Below are 20,908 nucleotides of genomic sequence, written 5' to 3'. Positions count from 1 at the left end.
TACGCTCGAGTTGCTTTACCTGCACTGCAGAATCAGCATGTTAAGAGATCGGTAAAGTCAAGCTTGTGTCATTGCCTCAGCCATTCAGTCTTTATTGTTTTCTACATTTTTTATCTTCATAGTATTTATACATTACAAAGAAATTAACAATTGTATAAAGTTTTTACGCGTCCAGTAAGCCCATACTGTCGTACAACGGCAAAAGTCTGGTCATGATCTTGAGGTACGACTTTCCACGGTAGCTTGGGTTATTATATTCCTCCTGGAAAATCAACCTGGGATTCAGAACTATATTTTAATTCTTGCAATCTAACATTACTTGTTTCATAGTACGGAGTGACGCTGTCTTGATTCTTATGAGAACACAATAAAATAACATGGCCACGCACTGTCGTTGCAAGCCGCTTCGACAGTTTAAACATATGTGAATAGTACTTTACAGTTTAACCTGACACGCGTATGTCCTTAAGTACACACAGAGGTATGCATAGAAATTTGCCCAAAATTGGATACGATAAATTTACATGTGATCCCTCAATTACTTAAGTCCAATCGCAAAACCTACCGCTCGCACTCTTATCTGATACCGTACCATTATTTGAGTAAAAATAATTATAGTACCTCTAATGCGTTAAAGCCACTTACGAATATTTGGTCGACAGGCTCTTGTCGGATTCTCATGCTGAAAATGCAGACATCGAGCACCCAATAACGTTGAAGAAAACGGTGAGAGTCGTTTATTCATCTTTGGTAACGTTACAGACATCACTGTCTGCTCGGTATCAAATATTCGTGTCTCCGCAATCTATTCAACAGAATAAACAACTTGACCGATAGGAAGCAAGTGTAAAAATTCTAATCTGAGATATGACTTTCACTATGAGTGATGTTTTCTCCTGAATTCTGAGACCATTTTCTACTCGGGAATATTCCACCGCGATACGATACATATCGCTTGCACAATTGTCACCTGGTGCCGTTGCCGCTTTGATATTTATTCCAGATACCTCGATGGATTCGTCACTTTCAGCCTTTTGCAATACCTTTTGTACGCAACCTTCGACAAGCCAATCAACGTTTTGCAATACCATGGTTTTTATGCCAAAGTACACCGCGGTATGATTACCGATTGTTATTGACGTTTACAATCAAGATTATTACGATTACAATCGTTGATATGTCGACGATGACGTTTGATGCAGGTATACTTCTTATCGTGTAAAGTCACGGTAGAGGGTGCAGAAAATAAAGTTGTTGCAATGCGATCAATTGCACTTCAACGGCTATATTTCGTAGCGATTTTTTCCAGTTCAAAATTATCAGTTGCGTGTAATTTAGAAGCGTATGATAATTGAAAATTCCAAAGTGATTGTATTCTATCAACCTCGAACGCGCACTCTGCCAAGACCTTTTATAAATACTACGCAGCTCACGCTTTTCAACTATGGTTATACACCAGCAGTAAGCTGGCACATTACCCCCACAACTAGCATTCTAGGCAACGTATCATTGGACTATTTTATTCATGCAGTCACTCTTGAATCCAACCAGTGCCACGTGTAGAGGATGTTTTGTGCCCTACGTTATTGTTTTCATATCGTACAAAAATTCCCAGCGTACGCAATAGTTGTCAAAACTTATCTCAAGACGGTAATTACATTCTCTAACGATTACTGACGATTTTTCTTAGTCTTTTTTACATAGCGAGTTACGTAATAAATGGTGTAGTATTCAAGCGAGCCGAAATGTGGATTTATAATTGAAAACCCTGACAACGTAACTTTCGTACGTGGCAACATCAATAATTCTAACGAGATGTTGACGCTATATTGGTTACCAAATATCGATCACTTTCAGCGCTATTGAAAATATTCAATTAGCTTAGATTGATACAGAATATCATTCCAAAAAAGCTTGTCGAGGTTTTATAAAATTTATAGTGACATAATCACGCAATCATTGTGGAAAAACATGCGTAAAATTTTTTTTTTTTTTGTTCCAAAAAAATTAAACACTGAAATGCCTTAAAATTACTAGCGTAAATCGAACCGATGCAATTTGGCTACCTTCATCATAAAATTTGTGACCACCGGATCAAAAAAGTTTTCTTTTGTATATCTCTGGAATAATCTTATAACATTTTAATGATAAATATATGAATTTGTAACTCACACTGAACTACAATATGTTGTTTGAATTAATTCGATTACGAGCAATTGATTAGCATTTTACTGATATAAAAATTTGGTCCTCAGAAATATCTAATAGTAGGTAGATTTTTGTTCTTCCAAGAATCTCAAATTTTGGTTCAACTGTAAAAAAATATCTACAACGAAGAAAGTTTTATATCACTATATCACGCGATACACCTATTGGGTGATAGTTTATCGCTTTAAAAGAGTAAACGAACAACAAAAACTTCAACGCATCATGACAACAATTTCGGTCGGTTAAGAAATGTAAGTTGAAAAATCGTGCCGACACTTATAACGTGCATACATGGATCCTACTGATCTATTGGAATAATAGGAAATCTTAAAATAAATAGAGCTAATACATTTCCTTATTTGAATTTCACGAAGTGTACATCTTTTCCTTCCAAAAAGTCTGTGATTTTTCAGTGTTTCTTATAACGTTGAGTAATACACTTCTCAGATATCTAGTAGTCCCATACTATCGTATAAAGGTAAAATTCTATTCATAATTCGTCTGTACGCTTTTCCACGATAAGCTGGATTATCGTATTTTCCATCGGCCCCACTTATTTTTGATATATCCACGTTGTCGCCTTTCTCGAGTACGACAATTGGCAGGACAACCGAAGAAGCGATCACTTCAAAAAAAGCTCGCTTTCTTAATAATTCTTGCAGAGCATCAAAGCTCGGCACTTCCGTTTTACACTTCAGTTTGGTCATGGTGCTGGCTAATGAGGTGTGATACTCCCTCAGGAGCTGCTCGCGATTCTGATGTCGAATATCGTCCGACGGACTTGTGCCGAGAAAATAGAGAAGGTCTTCTGCCGGTGAGCCACGGTGGGATATTTGAAAATCCACCTACGATTTAAATGCACTTAACATACAACGGATGACCGTGATTCAATTCTAATGGTGATCTCAATACCTCTTATTGGCTTATTATAATTCTCATCGTGAACTACAATAATAGCTAATCTGAATTAACTCACAAATATGTGATCCATGGGCTTTTGCCGTTCGTCGTAGCGGAACATCATATTGTTTACCCAGAAATCTCCGTGATTGAGGACGGTGAAATCATCTTCTCTTACAAGAGCTGCTTCGCATCCTTTTTCATACGTGTATTCGGACAACTTGAGAAGTTTCTCGGGAATTCTTTGTGACAGAAACAATGCGGGGTGGTGAAAAAATGTGAAAAAAAATGTGTTGTTACAAGAAAATGCTCGGTGGAATTCCTTTGAACTAAATACTACCTTGGATTTAGCTCTGGCCACTTGGCTGACTCCTCTGCAAGAGATTTCATACACGTGTTGAAAGCTGTGCCCGTCTCAGCTGGATTATCCTTATGAAGCATTCCCCTTTTGTACCTTGCCAGTGCCGTAGGATCCTTCAATTAGGTAAGTATAAAATTACGAAACGTAAACAAGTATACAGTTATAATTTAGGCGGCAAGTCAATCGAATATCAACACAATGAGCGATCACGCACATGCGAGACGAAAAATTCTCTCTTTCCTGCAAGCTTTATATGTCTAGCAGATGTAGGTATCAAGGATTCTTCAAACTTTCAACGGAAATAAAATTATAATAATATATAATCAACTGCACTCTTACCTGTTCTCCAAATGCGACTGAACCAGCGTGAAACAAGCCAAGATTCCTAAGGGCAAGCAGACAGTGGTCCATATCAAGACCTTCTTGGCGAACAGCCATTCGGAAGCCTGCAGGTGCCAAATCATCGAGGAATACGTGAGTCGGTTTCTCGTACTGAACGTATAAGCATCTTGCGCTGAGCTTGGTCTTCGAAAATTTCGCAAGAATTTCGCTTATTCGCGGAAGTGTATCCGACATCATTGACAATTCCACGGCAAAGAATCCAGTTTCGTTAAGCTTTCGGTGCAATAAATAGCAGTGAATACAGGCATAGACACCGCGGAAGAGTGACGAAAAATAATTGTTGTTTGACAGTTACCATCCGCTCTCGAAACTCGTCCTGCGGTAGGAGTTTTAATATAAGAGACCTCTCCTCCTCGTTTCGTTGATCACCTTGACCTCGTGAAAATTCTACGGCGATTCGGTACATGTCGCTCATATAATTATCACCTTTAGCCGTTGCCGGTCGCACGGATATATCGGAAACTTCAATAGATTCGTCATTTTCAGCCTTTCGTAAAACCTTTTGGACGTAACATGCGTCCAGCCACGCAGGACTTTCCAACTCCATATCTATAGATGATAAAAACTCAGTTCTCTACCGTCATCGATGTCAACGATAAGATAAATCGTGTTCGTGAGTAATCATTAGCAGTGAAATCATAACGACGATAACTGATTCTTTAAGACAACTGTCAACTTTTTAATATCGTACAAATACCTCGCTGAACAAGTGCTGTTTCAAAATAAAAATAAAAACAGACTTTGCTTTACTAAACTAGTTTTCAACTGTAAAAATACAATAACCACAGCGTCATTAACGTAAAACACGCGGTTATGAAACAGCGCTATATTTCTCACCTATTAGCTCGAACTGCTCAGCGACGGTTTTATACTATACTAGCCTCGCGAGCTATGTTTGCAGCTATATATACCGGTAAGCAAAATTCTCCCGTGCACACACAGACCGATCGTTGTCACGACACGAGATAAATCTCTGCACTCGTGATTGAGTATAACTCAGCGCTGTGCTCTTTAGTGAATTCCCTACCATCCAGTATTTACGTCACTGTGACGGTGTCTCCCACTATTTCGACAGTAGCTCGATCCGCTCCTCTAATGCTATTTTCAGATAATTCTATAGGTTAGCTTGGTTTGAACGATCACGGTGTGGTTAAGAAAATCATGACCTTCGACAATTTTACGCTGAACGATTCAATAATTGTTCACCAAAATTCTCTTACAGGTAAGTTCTATAAGATTTTCCATAAATGAACGAAATTACTGTAATCGATGCCCTCCAATTGGTACAGACTGGACACATAGTTGGAATTCGGACGCGGTTGAAGTTAGTAACGTTATCGTAACGAAACATCAGGGAGAAAAATCACTGTTTTCTTAATTTTACAATGATTTTGAAAGAACTAGAATTTCAAAATATGAGCGTGCTTTCTTTTATTATGGTTTACTTAATTTCAGACAATTCCAAAATCGCGAAATAACGGTGTTTTCTTTAGCATGAACCGTTACGATAACGTTACTTAACTTCAATACGATAAATGCGCAGTTGATATACGTATTGCGTTACAGCTGAGTGTCGAATCCATTTATGGTAAAACTATTGCAATCACTGTCACTGTTACGAATTGTTCAGCTGAAATAGCCAGTGATGGTTGTAAAGATTCAATAACTTCTCTCACTGGCTTTCACAGTGAAATTCCATAGTACTTGTAATGGGTACGCCAATGGTTATTCAGAAATTGCTTGCCCACCGCGAGTCTAACAATAAGTCGCAATAGAACGTCGAGTTCTCTGCTACGGCTTGTTCTTAAGTAATCGTTGCGTATAACCTTGAAGTGCTACGTCGCGCAGATCAACATATAATCATGTGATATAATGATCGGACAAGTCCTTGAAGCAATTGTACATTGCGGTTCGTGTTCGTGTTCATGAAACTTCTAGTTGAACCACGCTGCCGATAATAATTTATCAGCTCACGAGATGCAAGACTAGCAGTTCACCAAGAAAAAGTTCAGAGAACGACAAATATACCGACAAACTTCTGGTTATTATAAGAGCTAATTAAAATACATGGAAGATCTGGATGCAGAGACGGCTTTACCAGTCAGATTCAGTATCCACAATTTTCTGTACAAATTACCGTGTATCACGTAACAGAGCGAGAGACCAAACTTGATACCGAGATTTGATGATGCCTGACACCATTCTTTCCTCCCGAAGGGCAACATTTTCTAATTTTAGCACAAATGGTTTGGTATCTAGTGGTTTTGGCATCACTTATATTCGCGTCGTGATGGTAACCACTCCAAGAATAAGTTTGGCCCTTGAGTATGTTCAACCAACCCACAATGCTGATTGTTCACACTGCGTGATGTAATAAATTTGTCGGGGAAATGCACAGTACTGTTAGCGGTTAGTGCCCTTGAATTCATTGTGAATACTCTACGTTATTTGTATCACACAGTACGTGTTAATTAACGACGGTTGGCGCCTGATTGATTCGGTACAAAGGTAAGCCACGAAAAAACATCAACACGAGCACACGCGTTTGTAAGAAATAGAAATACAAGAGACAAAAATATTAGTGTATAAATCAACATATGGAAATACTGTCTCTCAAAAATCTGATCTTTAGCACTACGTCAATGTGCGAGTTAGAGAAAATGGGTAAAATTTAAAGCAATTGATATTTACAGAGATATTTTCATTATTGATAATTGACAAAAAATGAAAAAGTTACAAATAATTTTATTTACATACAATTTGGATTGAAATAGCTTTTAATGCCAACACGGTACGGTTTCACACTTTTGACGTATGAAAATTTGTATTGTATTGACGCGTTCTCTAATCAGTCCTTTTACATGCTCTCTAAATTCGGAGCGTGTCAAATCAAATTCAATCATTAGATAAAATGTTTGAAAATCTTTGCTTTTCTTTTCAAACGATTTTGCGCCTCAATTTAATTACAGTTTAACAAACTAGGGCTGCAACAATCCCATTTTATCGTACAATGGGAGATACGTCGTCATTAACTTTCTAAACCTATTTCCTTGATAGCTGGGATTCTCATACTCGCCGTTTGGTTCCATCAATTCGTTCAAAGGCTTCACTGTAGTTTGATCGCTAATAGTAATTGGTAATATTGTGAAGGAGATAAGTGCTTCAAGAAACGCTCGTTCTTTAAGTACCTCCCGCAGTCTATTGAAGCTTGGCGGTTTCACTTTGCACTTGAACTTGGCCATGGTGATGGTCAGTGTGTCGTGATACTCGTGCAGAAGTAACTTCCGATGATCTTTACGGACGTCGTTGGACGGGCTTGTGGCCAGGAAGTGGAGAATATCCACAGCCGGCGAGCCGTAAACGCAGAGTTGAAAGTCCACCTACGATTTTTATGTTATTAATCCCTTCTGTTTTCGTTGATAAGGTATACAAGGTGATGTATATTCATTTTTCGGAGATATCGAGCTCTAGCTTTCTCCATTAAACTGCTTAATATTCGCCTTTGCACATATATTATTCTTCCGCTTAGCGAAGATAAGAAGCTGCCCGTCCACGAAGTAAACCTTTTCCATTTCAGACTCAAACATTGTTATTCGATGAATGTAAAGATCGCATTATCACGTCACATCTTTATCAAATACCTTTGACCTCTTTGCAGACGCTCGGTGATAAACAGTTTGTAACATTCCTTGTTCTATCAGTTATCGACGTTATACGTGTACTTTTGTTTTTTTCTTTCCAAGAATATATCAATAATAAACAAGTAGTCAAAACAACATAATAATCATCAAGGGAAACCTTAGCTGCAAATTTCACGTTACTCACGAAGATGTGCAGGTTTGGTTTGCCTTGGTCGTCGTAGCGAAACATCATATTATTTGTCCAGCAATCTCCGTGATTAAGAACGTTAAAATCATCCTTCTGGCATCGAGCAGCCTTGCATCCTTCTTTGAACGCTACTTCAGATAGCTTGTGTATTTTTTCTGAAATTCTGGTCGACATAAATCATCGTCAATTAAAAAAGTATAAAATGAATTGGGTTACAGAAATTGAGAGGATTTTCCGATTGGAAGAAGGTTTCAGTTTTGGCAAAGAATGAGCGGTTCTGCTGGCAAGAATTTGTGAAGTAAGTAATTACCGCGGATTAATTTCCGGCCATTTCGCTATTTCTGTTGCGAGGCATTTTGTACCATGGTTAAAAAAGCTAGTCAACCAAAGAGGATGGTCCTTGTAGAACAGTCCTTTCTTGTACGAAGTCACAGTCCTTGGGTACTTGCGTTCGAAAAATGTGAGAAATAACTGTTTCAATATTTTTATCTCTCACCATCGAAGCAAATACTTATTACACAAATTACGAAGAGTACCTTTTCCTCGACAGCTACCGAAGTAGCGTGAAACACAGCGAGGCCTCGCATGGCGAGTATGCAGTGTTCCAGATCAAGACCATTTAGACGATCGGCCGTACGAAAGCCTCTCGGTGACAGATCCTCTATCAGTAGGTGGGTCGGTTTCGCGAGCTGGGCATACAAGCATTGCGCGGACAGGGGTGCCATTCCCAATTTCACCAGAGCATGGTTCATCTTCGGCAAAGTATCCGTCATCATAAGAGATTCCGTGTTAAAATGTCCCCCCACGGATATCTGGTCAAGAGGGTAAATAAATTGGTTACAACGGAAAAAGAACGAAATTTTTGCATCAACAAGCACACTCACGGAGTGGGGTAATTACCAATTTCTCATACCATGGAATGGCAGGCACGACCTTGGCGATGAAAAATCTCTTCTCTTGAACCCTGTGCTTACCTCCAACTCGTGTAAACTCTACGGAAACACGATGTAATTCCCCAGCGTAATTCTCCCCTACGGATGTAATCGGCTGTTCGGTTATACCACATATCTTGATTGACTCATCTTTTTCAATTTGTTGCAGGATCTTTTGCATGAAGCACACGTCGAACCACCTTGGATTGTTCTGCGCCATAACTGTTTCAGGTTTAACTCAAATTCTTGACAATTAGTTGTTTGAATTGTTAATCCCACAATTTCGTCGTCAAATGTTGAACCTTTATCGATCAAGTGCGTAAAAAATTGGTAGATAAGCGTAACTCGAAGGGACGAAAAAGTCTAGTATTCAAACCGCACAACTGAGAATATCGATGATCACTTACGGAGTAACCTTTATTTTCACACGGTCTGCGTATAAACGTGAGTTTAGTCTTGCACTAACCTGTGGCAGTTTTTGTTTTTGCCTTACACAATTAAAATCATTCGCTTGCTGAACGGTAATCTTGCTCGAGAAGTCACCTTCACTGTCTAGAATGACGTTGAACACATCAGGCGTGAATGATCTGAAAAATTTCTAACAATCACTGGCTTGTTCCGGGTGAAATATCGACAATTAAAAATAAGCATTTTGAGACTGTAACTGACGAATTTACTTGAATTAAATATCACCTGATTTGTCGCGGTAAACTCCCCTACTTAATAATTTCTCACCAAAACTGATGTCGTTACATTTACAAAATACGAAAGCATCAATTCTTGTCTCATTCTCTCCGTCTCATGCTTCTCTACTACTGGTGCAGTTCAAAGGATTTCATATTGTCCGCCAGAGTGGTGCAACGCGATTACCGTCATACGAGGTCACTTCTTGTGTCAAGCTAATCACAAACTCGCCGTAACCTTCTGTTGAACAATATTCACAACCAGGTCACACGGTCTACACTTGACGCAAATCCAGCAACACCCTGTGACGTGTCAGGTGAATGTCGAGGCGTTCGCAGCTGTAGAAGGGGCAGTGATGGCACTTATCTGAGAGATGCGGACAATGAGAGTACGTCTCTGAAGGGTAATGAGTAAAAGTAGCAAAAAGCAGATCAGCAGAGTAATGGTAATTCTAGACGGCAGATGCATCTTTCACTTTTGACCCCAGAGTGTCAGATGCAATGAAAGGCATCGTACACTTGTGTCAATTTTATCGCGTAAAAAGAGAAAAGACTCATTAGTATACAAAGGCGATGATAAAAGTTTTTAATTTATTAATAAGATTAAAAATTTACGAATTTCTTATTGTGTCTGGGTTACGAATGGTATTTTCGTACTGTTTACGTCTACAAAAACGAGGAAAATACCTATAGTTTACTTGGACTTTGTTATTGTGATCAGAACTTAGATAGTATGTTAATATGGAAAAGTAATTGAGCGTGTAATTCATGTAAGGTAAAAAACGTCTACTTTTAATTACCAACTTAAGACAACAGTTTTGAGTGAATTTGTTAGAAACGAACCTTTATTGAAACGATCGAAGGCGGTCGATCTAATTTATTTACATAGTTATCTTTCACTGAATTTGAAAGTATTGCTATATAGTCACTAAAACAAAGTTTCTGAGAACAATAATGGTTTTCTTCGTTTTTGAGGTGAACGCAATGAGATCAAACTATGCGTTACTTAAAACACAAAATCGTGTGGCCCGGTGTAATGTGTCGCCCTTTTAAAGTACTGTATTTCTAATCTTTCCGCGTTTCCGTTTTTTTCCAGCGAAACGCCGGTCAGCTTGCCAGAATTTATGTTTTTTTAAAATCTTTTGGAGCATGCATTGTAATGTTGCTCGTTTATACATATTCTCAAATGAGCTAATATGCTGATAAATTTGGCGATACTGGAAATTTGCAAACTGCAGTCTGCAGCGCGAATCTACTATTGGCTATCTGCTGGAGTATTTACAAAACGACTAATATAAATACTCGATATGTGTCCATGTAATAATCGTACATGTTTCCGATAACAAGATAAGAAATTGCATATCATCGAATACGCAATCAGCTCACCTGATCGTCATTAATTGATTAATTTATTCATACGTTGTCAACTCTGGCGATGTTTTCTAAAGAAGAAATAAGGTGCCAATGGAAAGACAAAAATCAAAATTACGTTACGTCGTTTGTTTGTGTCTGGTGTAAAATTTCAGCCGTCAAGTACCGTGCGAACATTCGTGAACATGCCATTTAAGCACTTGAGATTTGTAAAAAATCATATTCTCATAGTTAGTAGAGATCTTAAGTGATGATTACAGGTTGGTATTCAGTGTGTCTTCAACCGTGTGACAACAAACAATCGCAGATAGAAGTTTGTGGCAATTTGGTATCATCAACAGTATATTTGAATTATTTTTTGAACTTGAGAGCAGACCGTATGCCACGAAGCCTCGACATATATGCACATGCATTTACAACCATAGAACAAAATTAATGCGATCTGATAAAAAAAAGTATTCGGAGCGCGTGCTACCGGTAATTAGACCGCGCGCTTATGCCACTATTTGATTAATTTATATCAGTGATAAGAGATCGTTTCTCAGGTTTACGGTGTGGTTGGCAATTCGGATTTCTTTACAACTTATTTAAGTTACAGAAGAAACAAAATTTCCCGTTTTTTTAAACAAATATTTACATTCGTCGGCACATCGCAAAAATTCTGATCCTCTAGGTGCCGGAATGTCTGGACTGTATCCGTTGAATTTAAACATGTCACTTCTAATACTGTATTTAAAGAGAATAATGTCTCAGATTTATGATCTGAGAAAATATTGTAAACGGAAAGATTTTCATAAAATTTGTGACTTTCACAGGTCAGTGGTTGTTGGGAATTGTTGAAGGTCAACTTCCCCGTCGATTGAGACATCAGGCGAAGTTGAAGGCGACGTCGAGTCATCACGGTACAATTCATGCTGTTCGCAATTCGGTGTTGTTAATACGTAGTTAAAAGCGCTGTAGCCGAAATCGTGTCGAACCTCACGCACGATTAACAAGAACAATCAAAGGCCAGCATTTCAACGGTAAGTGCTCTCGACCCTCGGAGAGTGGAAATTTGAATGAGAAATTCCTCGACCTTCTGCGTGCCACAGATTTTTGTCGAAAGGTTTTCAAATACCGTAAAAAACAGGGAAATTTTTGTCCTACAGGCAACGCCCAGCCTTTGCACTTCGGTCAGAATTAGTACGAATCACTCAGTACTCTCTTCGACGCAGCTGTATTTGAACGACAACGACTACGACGACGATGATGATAATGATGATGATGATTGATTGTCGTAATCACGAGGGCAATGAATCTTGCGGTAGATGCAAATGGATCAAATCTTGAACAATATTACTCTCAACTGGATGATTGTAGAACATGGAAGAAAATGACAATGTCGGTACGTGTAAAAGCACACTCGATTGGAATAAATCGTACTAACTCGAAGGTAACGATTCTGAACTTCCCGGTAACACCAACACCAACATATGTTTGTTCAAGTGATGGTTGAAACGAAGAAAAAAAACGGCGAGACGTTCTCAGCGAGTAGAACCCGATAGGAAATAAAATTATCACCCCGAAAAAAGAGCGGCATACTGTGAATCACAGGATAGCGCATGGCAGCCTCCGACCGTAGATTATAATCGAATTTTAACGCCACATAAACGCCCCAGAATTGTTTCTTTTATGGCATCCATTACGGGGTCCCCAAGGGAAAAATCAATGGACTCTGACGAACGGTCGCGCGTACGGGAGAGATATACTTACGTGAACGTAAAAAACCGTACGCGACCACATCTTTGCCAGCCGTGTAACAAATCTACGGTCTGCAGGAGCGGAGGATTTTTTCCCCAGGGGCGAAACGGTGCAACGCGTCCCATTAACTTTCCATCAGATCACAGCTTACCATATAAATGGCCAGATTGTGCTTTACGATATCGACGCATCGATGCACACGTGCGTGTAACCTGCAGTTCTGTCCAGTGCTGCGTGCCCTGTGATTATTGATAGCGAAGAATCGTACACGAACAATAAAATGACAAACGTTGACAAAATTTCACACATCGGAATGTGTTCTAAACATGTTGTAAGTGGGCCATTATGGTTAATGACCAATCTTCTGTCGCAGGCTCTAGTGCAGTATTACGTTTGTTGTTTCCCGATTCCACCTCCCCATCCCCATCCCCAACCCCCCCTGAAACTGCCAGTTTTTCGGTCGATGCAACCCTGCAGTGTTGCGAGAAACCGACGGAAACCACTTTAATAATTACGACTGCCCGTCTCTCGAGGAATAAAAAGAAATTAATTCCTCCTCGCCGGATTTACGGGGTTGACGGTGGAATGAGCGAGGTGGAGAAGTGGGAGAAGAGATTCGTCCGGCAGATGCGCCGGACGCTAAAAACGAAACTCGGCGAGGCTGGGCCGACGGAATTGGGATCTTGCGTGCCAACCGTTCGATTCTTCTTCCCTATTCCTATATCCTGGAGAGGAAGGAGATGTCAGAGTTACGTGACCGCTTGGCTGAATTGGAAAAAGGGCCCGTACTCTTCTAATTGTCGTGTTCTCAATTCAGACCTTCAATTTTCTGCTCTCGGTTAAGACACCCTCGAAAATTCCTTACCATTCTACGGCGCAAATGATTTTTTCCCTCTCTTTTCGCGAGACCTACTTCTTTTCCTTTGAACGTCATTTCAATTTTCGCGATCCGCTTTCATCGCACTGCCTTTTATGACGAATGCGCGCTACATCAACTCTGTTAACTGTACGTTATATATTCTGTGTACCATCTCGATATCGATCTGATCAATATTTAGACGATTGATGGTCGAATTGTGGGGACGGGGTAAGACTCGGTGAATTCGAGAGCCTTTGATTTGCCATAAATCAGGTTCTGACCGTTACCCAGTTACCCGTATAATATAGGTAGAGATCAAATATTCGCTCAAATCAATGATTACTGCTGTAGAGTGAACGCAAACGTTGCGTCAACTGGTATCTGCTTCGTCGATATACCTAACTGTGTACATATGATATCAGAATAAAAATATGATCGAAATATAAATGAATAAATAAATAAATAAACGAATGAATGAAATAAACACTCGATGCAGCAGAAATAATATTTTTCTATTAATTAACATACAGGGAAACCTCCTCCCCAACTTCCCCTTCCATTGCCTCGAGGCACGTGACGCAATTAGTAAGGAATGACAATCGAATGGTAGGGGATAGTTTGAAGTTTCGCAAAGAGGGACCGCCTCTCTGGGCGGGTATGGGTATAGAACGGTGACGCCAATTTTGAGCTAACGAGGAACACGGCAGTGAAACAAATTAATTAAAACTATCCCGTTCACGTAGTTTGGAAGAATCGATGGCAACGCTGCAGCAGCACGGCAAGGATCGTTCGTCTCTGGGAAAGGGCGGTATTTCACGCCCGGTAGTAGTTCTCCCGCTATAGCTTTTAGGATTTTCATTTGGTTCGAGAACAATACCTTATACCCTAAACAAAAGTGAAAGCGATACTCGCCCGCAGAGGCAGTGAGAAAAAAGACATCGCAGGTGGAAATTGAGTCGAAGAACTGCAGGGTTAACCGGAGAAGAACGTTGAAACGGTTTTGCAACGTCAAACCCCCGTCGATATACGTCTGACTTCTGATGTTTGTTTATCGCATCCGTCGACACCGAATCAGCTTTCTGATCCGCGTGGAATCGGAGATTCCGTCGGTACGGCCAAATAAAAGAATACTCACGGAGGCGCGAACCTCGCGTGTTTATTTTATTCGACCAATTTTTAGCGAGTCTTTCGGAACTGTTCAGAGATATCAGAATCTATCGTGTCCCACCGATACTGTGACGTTAGAGAAACGAATTCGCCCAATTTATTTTCTACTTTTTGTTGCAATCGAAAAACGTCTTGCTTTCGATCAGTTTTAAGCGAGACGCGTTTATACGATTCTGTGTATAGAAACACATATACAGGTATACATACATGTAGATTTCAGCGTTGTTTGGTTGATTACTAAATTTCAACGCATGATGGAAGATAGAGAGAGTATTCGAACCGTAGGGGCAGGGATTTTGGTGTACATATTTGCTTTTTACGTTAGTTTCCAGAACAACGGTGAATATTACAGTGGTCGTTGCGTAGCTAGAGGCTAGCGCGCGGTCCGGTTCGTGATAATTATTACCGTTGTTTGTCAACCTGCCACTCGAGGAGTGTTTCGCTACTGCCGAGAGTAGTCAGGTGTATTGGATACGTTATCGCACCGTTTACACAGAGATATTATAGTCGAGGCGGCAGGGAATGATTTTTTAACCTACTGATCTTGCGGTCAAGTTACAACGGAAAAACACCATCCGTCGCCCTGGTTTCGAGCTTACGGCGATACGCGCGGTGTCGAGGTTTAAAAATGAACGGGAGCGATTCAGGTCACGTTTGACAAAATGACGAGTTTTATCCCGCAAAATTAAACGGTAAACCGTGTTGTTACGTACGTGTCACGGGGTCCGAAACGTGGAGAGGAAAAAATATAACAAAAAACGAATCGAAAAAAGCACGCGAGCTTTCACTTCGCATCCGAGCGAGCGCTCGTCCGACACCGCGGGTGAATGCGTTCACCGACGGCGTCGAGCACTCTAGGCGAGGGGGCGAGGGGAGAAAAGAGACTGGGAGAAGAGGAGAGGGTGAAGCCTTTTCGCGAAAGCTGGCAGGTGCTAGTTCCCGCGTCGCATAATGGGCCTAATAGGCGGTAAACTTATTTTCATGGCTCAGCCAGGCCAGGCTTATGGGCTACCATTATTACGTGATAACACGTACATCACATTATGGGATATGGGCGCGTGGCTGAGACGTATTTCGAACCATCATGGCTCTCAGTCCTTACTTCACTCCCTCGTAGAACCGGTTAATATACCGAGAACACCCAAAACTTTGGCAATCGGTGTTTTGTTGTGCTTACGCAAGAAACTCCGCCTTTTGCCAATACCACCGCAATTGCTGGACAATCCTGTCGTTCCGTATCTCTTGTCGTTCCTACCTGCTAGTTCACTGTGGGAGCAAATTTAACCGCGTAACGTATTGTCGTTGGAGCTTTGGGATTGATTTTGGTGAGAAATGCAAAGTGCAAGGTCCCAAAGCGATCAGAGTCGTCCCAGTGACCATAGGCTACGAAAAACGCCTGGTCGAGTGTACATGTGATGCATGTTATTATTGCTGGCGCGGAGGCACTCTGACCATTTTGCTACCACTCATATATCAATACAAGCACGACTAACGATAAGCTCTTGCAAATCCCGAACAATTGGAACCAGCAAGCACTCAAACTGAATGCAGTCGTTATGCCTCGACGCCCCAGCGACCCCGAACCTCGCCTCCGTCTACTGACAACCACTTCTGCCCGATCATCCTATAAAACTCATTTTCCATTCCCTTCTTGCGCCAGACAATTCCGTCCTGCGAAAATGGAAGAAGCCCCCTTATCCTTAGCTTCCTCTCCTCGTGGACTATTTGTACCTAGAGATGCGCGCCTACTTCCGACGCAATCTCGCGGCAATCGATGGAATAGACTCGTCCATTACGCGAAGGTGGAAATGAAAACCATTCTTCGAATGTCGAGTCATCGTTTCACGTCGTACAAGCGAGTTGCGAACGAGAAGAATTACCATTAAACCACGCATGGTCGAGGCTTGCTTCGGATAAGAATTGGGTTTTTTCGAGTTTTTTTCTCTTGCCACCGGGCTACATCATACATGTTATATAAGTTTATCGGAACCCAACTTCCGTGCGAATGCTGCAGTGAAATTTATGAACTCTACAAAATCTGTGAGTGATTTTTACAGCCCGATAAAATGAAATGAAGCAGGAATAAATCATTTGGGCATTATGCAACGGCATTATGGGCGGAGTTTATCTCTAGACCGCAATAAAACGTACGTTTAGCTAGTTTTGAATATCAACCGGTGTCGAGACGCGTCGAACCTGGATCGACGCGTCCTTTATCCCTGGTACGTTGTATAATTTGTCTGTTTCGTGGGATTAAGGACACCAGACTCGACTCATGAATAGGGGATGACTTTTCTACTCGTTCAGGCAAGTCCCGAGCCCCGTTATCGTGGCTTTGTGGCTTCATGACACGTGGGGGACTCGCCGAGGCTCCGACGAGACCAAAAGTTGCATCTGTTTCCCAGCTACGGATGAATTAACCCCGGCTTGAAACCGCTTTCAGTCGCAAAATGTCACAGACGCGTCTATAATTCGTGACTGCGGGTGAAACCTTCGCGTTAGAAATTAACGAGGCATGCAGAAAAGTACCGTCCCCTTTCCCCTTGATTGACTTGTTGTATAAATCTGGAGAGAATGGCGAAGTCGTTATCGAACGTTCGAAACTTGAGAAGAAAAACTACGTTTTCTTACATGCATCAGGGGATTGTTATACATGTTACGACTCGTTTCACGTTTACTTTTCATCTATTGTTTGACGAGCGCGAACTGGACTTTCTTTTCTATCGTAAAACGTCAATCGAGAGGAAAGTATAAGCGTGCTGAGATTACAGACGACCAGGGCCCGCAAATATCCTCGGGTAGTTTTCTCCCCTGACTATTCCCTTTTTTCTTTCCCCCTCTTCCTCTTCGTATTCTTATTCTTATTCTTCTTTTTCTTTCACGTGGTAACAGAAATAACGAGAGATAGAAAAATCCGACAACGAAACGTTGAGCATGGTACAAATCGAACTCTAAGCCTCAGTTTTATCACCCCTTCAATTTTTATCTAGTTTCATCGGATTCGTATTTTTCTAGGCCCCGATCGGGGGCGTCTCTGCTCCCTCCAGCTATCGAATACCCGGTATCTCTTCTTTATTTTTTCCGGGCAATGTGCGCGGCTGGATAAAGAGCTCAGCAAATGAGACGGAATCCCCGTACCTAGACCGAATAATTTTTCAGTCTCTTTTGAAATTGTCGTCGCTTACGTCTCTACTGCGGGGTGATTTGATGACAAGCCGTTCAATTTTATGCGCATAGAGAATTTCAAATCAGCCAGCTCATACCGCCCTGACGTCAAACTCGCACCCTGGCTATTAAATTTGATGCATCGCAGATTTCCCTTATCCGCATCTTGTAATAACGGCGCCTCTGAAAATCTTTCTAATTTAACTTGACCCTTTTTTTCTCCTCTCTCGAAAAGCGCCTCGCTGACTACCCTGATGACGGCCTCCTGAAATTCTCGTTAGGACTGGATAAAATCTTCGCTCACGATTAGACTGTGAACTTCTTCAATCTTGCAGAATCTCGTCTACGGAAAATTTTTCATCAAATGAAAATGCCAAGGATGTCGCAGTCACCTCGTATCGACAATATATTTTCGCATTCTTTGTACTCAGATAAGATCGCACAGGTGTATTACAGAAATTCCATGTTATAGGCATGAACATGGATCGTCGAAGCCTGTGAAAGATTCCCTGTCGTTTCGCTAAAATCGATATAAGCGTAGGTCGCCTTGCTCTAATTTAGCCATTATGCACATGGTACTTTAGCGGTACACGGTAACATCGATGTAACTATAAAATAATTGCAGATACCGTTTCAGGATGATGAAATAATAGCAGGGTAATATGAATCACAGAGAATTAGGTACTGGCCGGTTGAACATTGACCGGAGAATTTACGCCATTATAATTCATTTCATATCTCTACGTGATTCAAGAGCAGAAGAATTTATCTGTCCGTAATATCGACCCTAGTTTCGATAGCTTCAAAATTATAACCATATTACACTGCGCTGGTAGAATTTCACATTGCGTATGAAATTAATCTGAATATTCTGTGCGAATGTATTGGATAATGTGCCGCAATGCGCTGTAAAGTTTTACGTGCAAGCGTGAGGTAAACTATACAACAAATAAAACAATGGTTTAATAGTTCGCATGATCATTTTGTTTCAATCATTCGCAGTATTAAAGCCCCTTGAAATTCTACGGTCAAAGCTTTCTATTTAAATATAATATGTAAATTGTTCGTTCTCGTAACAGGAGTGTAGTTCATACTAGTGAACCATTTCCCTCGTTGTTTGAAAAAAAAAAAAAAAAAACGGGAGAAAGGTAGGTGAACGATTAAAGCCTGACACAGTTAGTATAATTCGAATTCAGCTTGTGTTGACGTTTATAAGCAGTCTGCGATTTTGATGAGCTCGGCTAAACAATATACTCTCTCATTATCTCGACGTTCTGACGGGCGCATCTTCATTTTTCACGGTTTCCGCGTTTTTCCCTCAGCCCCCATCCCTCAAGAGAGACAAAAACCTGTGTAATGCTTTCGTAAATTATTGGAACCCCGGGGCCTTGCGCTATTTAGGTTAATTAGTCTACTGAGTCGTTAGCTATGGCGGTGGACGTTCAAACGTATAACGTGAACGACCTTAAACGCCAGGGGAAAACCTGGCGGACAGGAATAAATCCCTGACTGCAACGCATCGCGCTCCGTGCAATCCCGATGGCAAAACCGTTTCTGCAGTTGCGGTCCTGAGACCGCTTCTGACTTGCAACTCCTTCAGGAACGGATATATAGACATTATCCGTGCAGCAGGCATACATCTCAACTAGATGGTGCGGAAGAGCGCGGAGAATCGACGCAGAAGTATTGATCCGGTCTTTGATCTCTGTAAAAGAAAAATAAGGAAAAAAAAAAGAAACTTTCGAGCGAATAACGTCAGAAATTCGGAACAATGTGCCCCACGCGTAATAACTTATTCCCCTCAAGAAAACAAAACATGAAATATATACACATATATTTATGGACTTACATATGTATATGTCATCGGGGTTGGGAATTGTTACAAAGTAGGGATTCCTCGAGATCGCGAAAGTTTTTAAACAAGCTTGCAGCGTGGAAATAATTCCTTCACGAAGGAAACGGATTCCGTTGATCGTTCGACCTCAACTCTCTCTCTGACTCTAGGTTACCCGGAGCGATTCGTGGTGCCGATTTCAACAAGTCCAAAGAAACGACGGTCCAGGGAACACTGGCTTTTAATTAAACGACTGGAAGACCAGGGTGAAATTGACTCCTGCTCAACGGATCCCAGAGCTCGAAAGTGAACCGGGAACACAATAACGTGGTGCACGAGTGAATCTCGAGGTGAACTGGAAAGCGTATACGTGTGTGTGTTTCTGTGCGTGTGTGTGTGTGTGAGCGCGTTCGTATAATTTTTTGTTTTACTTGAACAAAAGCCAACTTCAAACAAGTGCTTGCAGACGATGAAAGGGGAAAAAGGTAAGAGAAGAAATAGAATCACTGATATCCACTCCTCAATTGTTTCTCCGCACTATCTTCTTAAAGCTGTACCTCTTCCGTAGATAACAAGGGTCATCCGGCCGGTAGAGCCCCGGGACGATTCAGGATCCATGGCAAATAGAGGAAGTTCACGTCAAAGTCTGCGGTGCATTTCACACGGTTGACGCATACGATCTACAGATATTACACTGGGTGTAACTATTCGAGGCATTTAAAAGTGTGGTCATGAGAGTGTGGAATGAACATTACACTGAATATAAAACCATTTATTGGTAACAAGAATGCTGACATGTTTGTATGTTATACCAGTAACACAATCGACATGTATTTGAATAAAATATTTCGAATAAACATAACATCAAATGCTTTCATCTTTTATTATTCCACGTGAAACAAACTTGTACACCTACGTTGATGGAATTCAGTGAAATACGGAATTATACAGTTCTGAATTCACATTGAAGTTACAAAGTTATTTACACTGATTGAATGACGTCAAGATTTTGGAAAGGATTTTAAATTCAACGATCATCAATATTTTCACCAGAATTTCTATCGTAAAAATTTCCAAAAGTTAGCCTTACTTTTTTTTATCATTTTTCGACCGAAAATTTTTAGTCTCAGAATCGATTAGTGTGACCTTTTCCCGACCTATCAGACCCCCAGAAACTCAGAAAACGCAGCGGAAAGTGCGTGGGTTCAACAGGAGAGTCAGCACGGAGGAAAAAGCACCTGCTGAAAAATGTCGAAAACACAGGTTCTCGTTTTCTGGCTGTAACTTGAGCTGCATTGCAATCTTCCTTTTTTTTTGACCAAAAAATTTTTCGTCTCAGAATTGATTCGTGTGACTCTTTCCCGACCAATTGGACCCCAAGGAACTCAGAAAACGCGGAAAAAGGTGCGTGGGATCAACGGGAGAGAAGATACGAGGAAAAAAGCACCTGCTGAAAAA

The 20,908-nt window shown here is 40.9% G+C and overlaps 3 protein-coding genes and 1 long non-coding RNA gene across 14 annotated transcripts in view; 2 read left to right on the top strand and 2 right to left on the bottom strand.

The window, feature by feature from the left end:
* LOC124185057 (hemicentin-2-like) overlaps window positions 1-20,908 on the top strand; it is a 304,368-nt gene that overhangs the window by 162,515 nt on the left and 120,945 nt on the right. The window lies entirely within an intron of this gene.
* Window positions 69-4,849, bottom strand: LOC124185047. 4 transcript variants are annotated; one of them, XM_046575368.1, is made up of 7 exons: window positions 4,709-4,849; window positions 4,167-4,420; window positions 3,809-4,084; window positions 3,449-3,582; window positions 3,209-3,350; window positions 646-669; window positions 69-262 (listed from the first exon to the last, which is right to left on the bottom strand). In XM_046575368.1, exons 2-7 carry the CDS (start codon window positions 4,416-4,418, stop codon window positions 164-166), a joined length of 927 nt encoding a protein of 308 aa, XP_046431324.1. In that variant the 5' UTR covers window positions 4,419-4,420; window positions 4,709-4,849; the 3' UTR covers window positions 69-163. The 4 variants fall into 4 exon arrangements, with proteins under 4 accessions (XP_046431324.1, XP_046431325.1, XP_046431323.1 ...); XM_046575369.1 differs by having other exon boundaries at window positions 69-275; window positions 4,709-4,847; XM_046575367.1 differs by lacking the exons at window positions 69-262; window positions 646-669 and adding an exon at window positions 2,461-3,053 and having other exon boundaries at window positions 3,185-3,350; window positions 4,709-4,838.
* On the top strand, window positions 5,002-20,247 carry LOC124185063. Of its 3 annotated transcripts, none has more exons than XR_006871338.1 (7): window positions 5,002-5,093; window positions 8,801-8,862; window positions 9,580-9,703; window positions 11,501-11,707; window positions 11,834-12,069; window positions 19,621-19,935; window positions 20,019-20,247. It is a non-coding gene; the product is annotated as an uncharacterized LOC124185063 (long non-coding RNA). The 3 variants fall into 3 exon arrangements; XR_006871337.1 differs by having other exon boundaries at window positions 9,580-9,718; XR_006871336.1 differs by having other exon boundaries at window positions 11,528-11,707; window positions 20,019-20,246.
* Window positions 6,597-8,851, bottom strand: LOC124185046. Of its 2 annotated transcripts, none has more exons than XM_046575365.1 (5): window positions 8,600-8,851; window positions 8,236-8,511; window positions 8,010-8,170; window positions 7,697-7,862; window positions 6,597-7,251 (listed from the first exon to the last, which is right to left on the bottom strand). In XM_046575365.1, exons 1-5 carry the CDS (start codon window positions 8,849-8,851, stop codon window positions 6,850-6,852), a joined length of 1,257 nt encoding a protein of 418 aa, XP_046431321.1. In that variant the 3' UTR covers window positions 6,597-6,849. The 2 variants fall into 2 exon arrangements, with proteins under 2 accessions (XP_046431321.1, XP_046431322.1); XM_046575366.1 differs by having other exon boundaries at window positions 8,010-8,143.

The sequence above is a fragment of the Neodiprion fabricii genome, chromosome 6 (genome assembly GCF_021155785.1).
Source record: "Neodiprion fabricii isolate iyNeoFabr1 chromosome 6, iyNeoFabr1.1, whole genome shotgun sequence".
Classification (NCBI taxonomy): Eukaryota; Metazoa; Arthropoda; class Insecta; order Hymenoptera; family Diprionidae; genus Neodiprion; species Neodiprion fabricii.
This window is presented reverse-complemented; position numbering and strand designations above follow the sequence as displayed.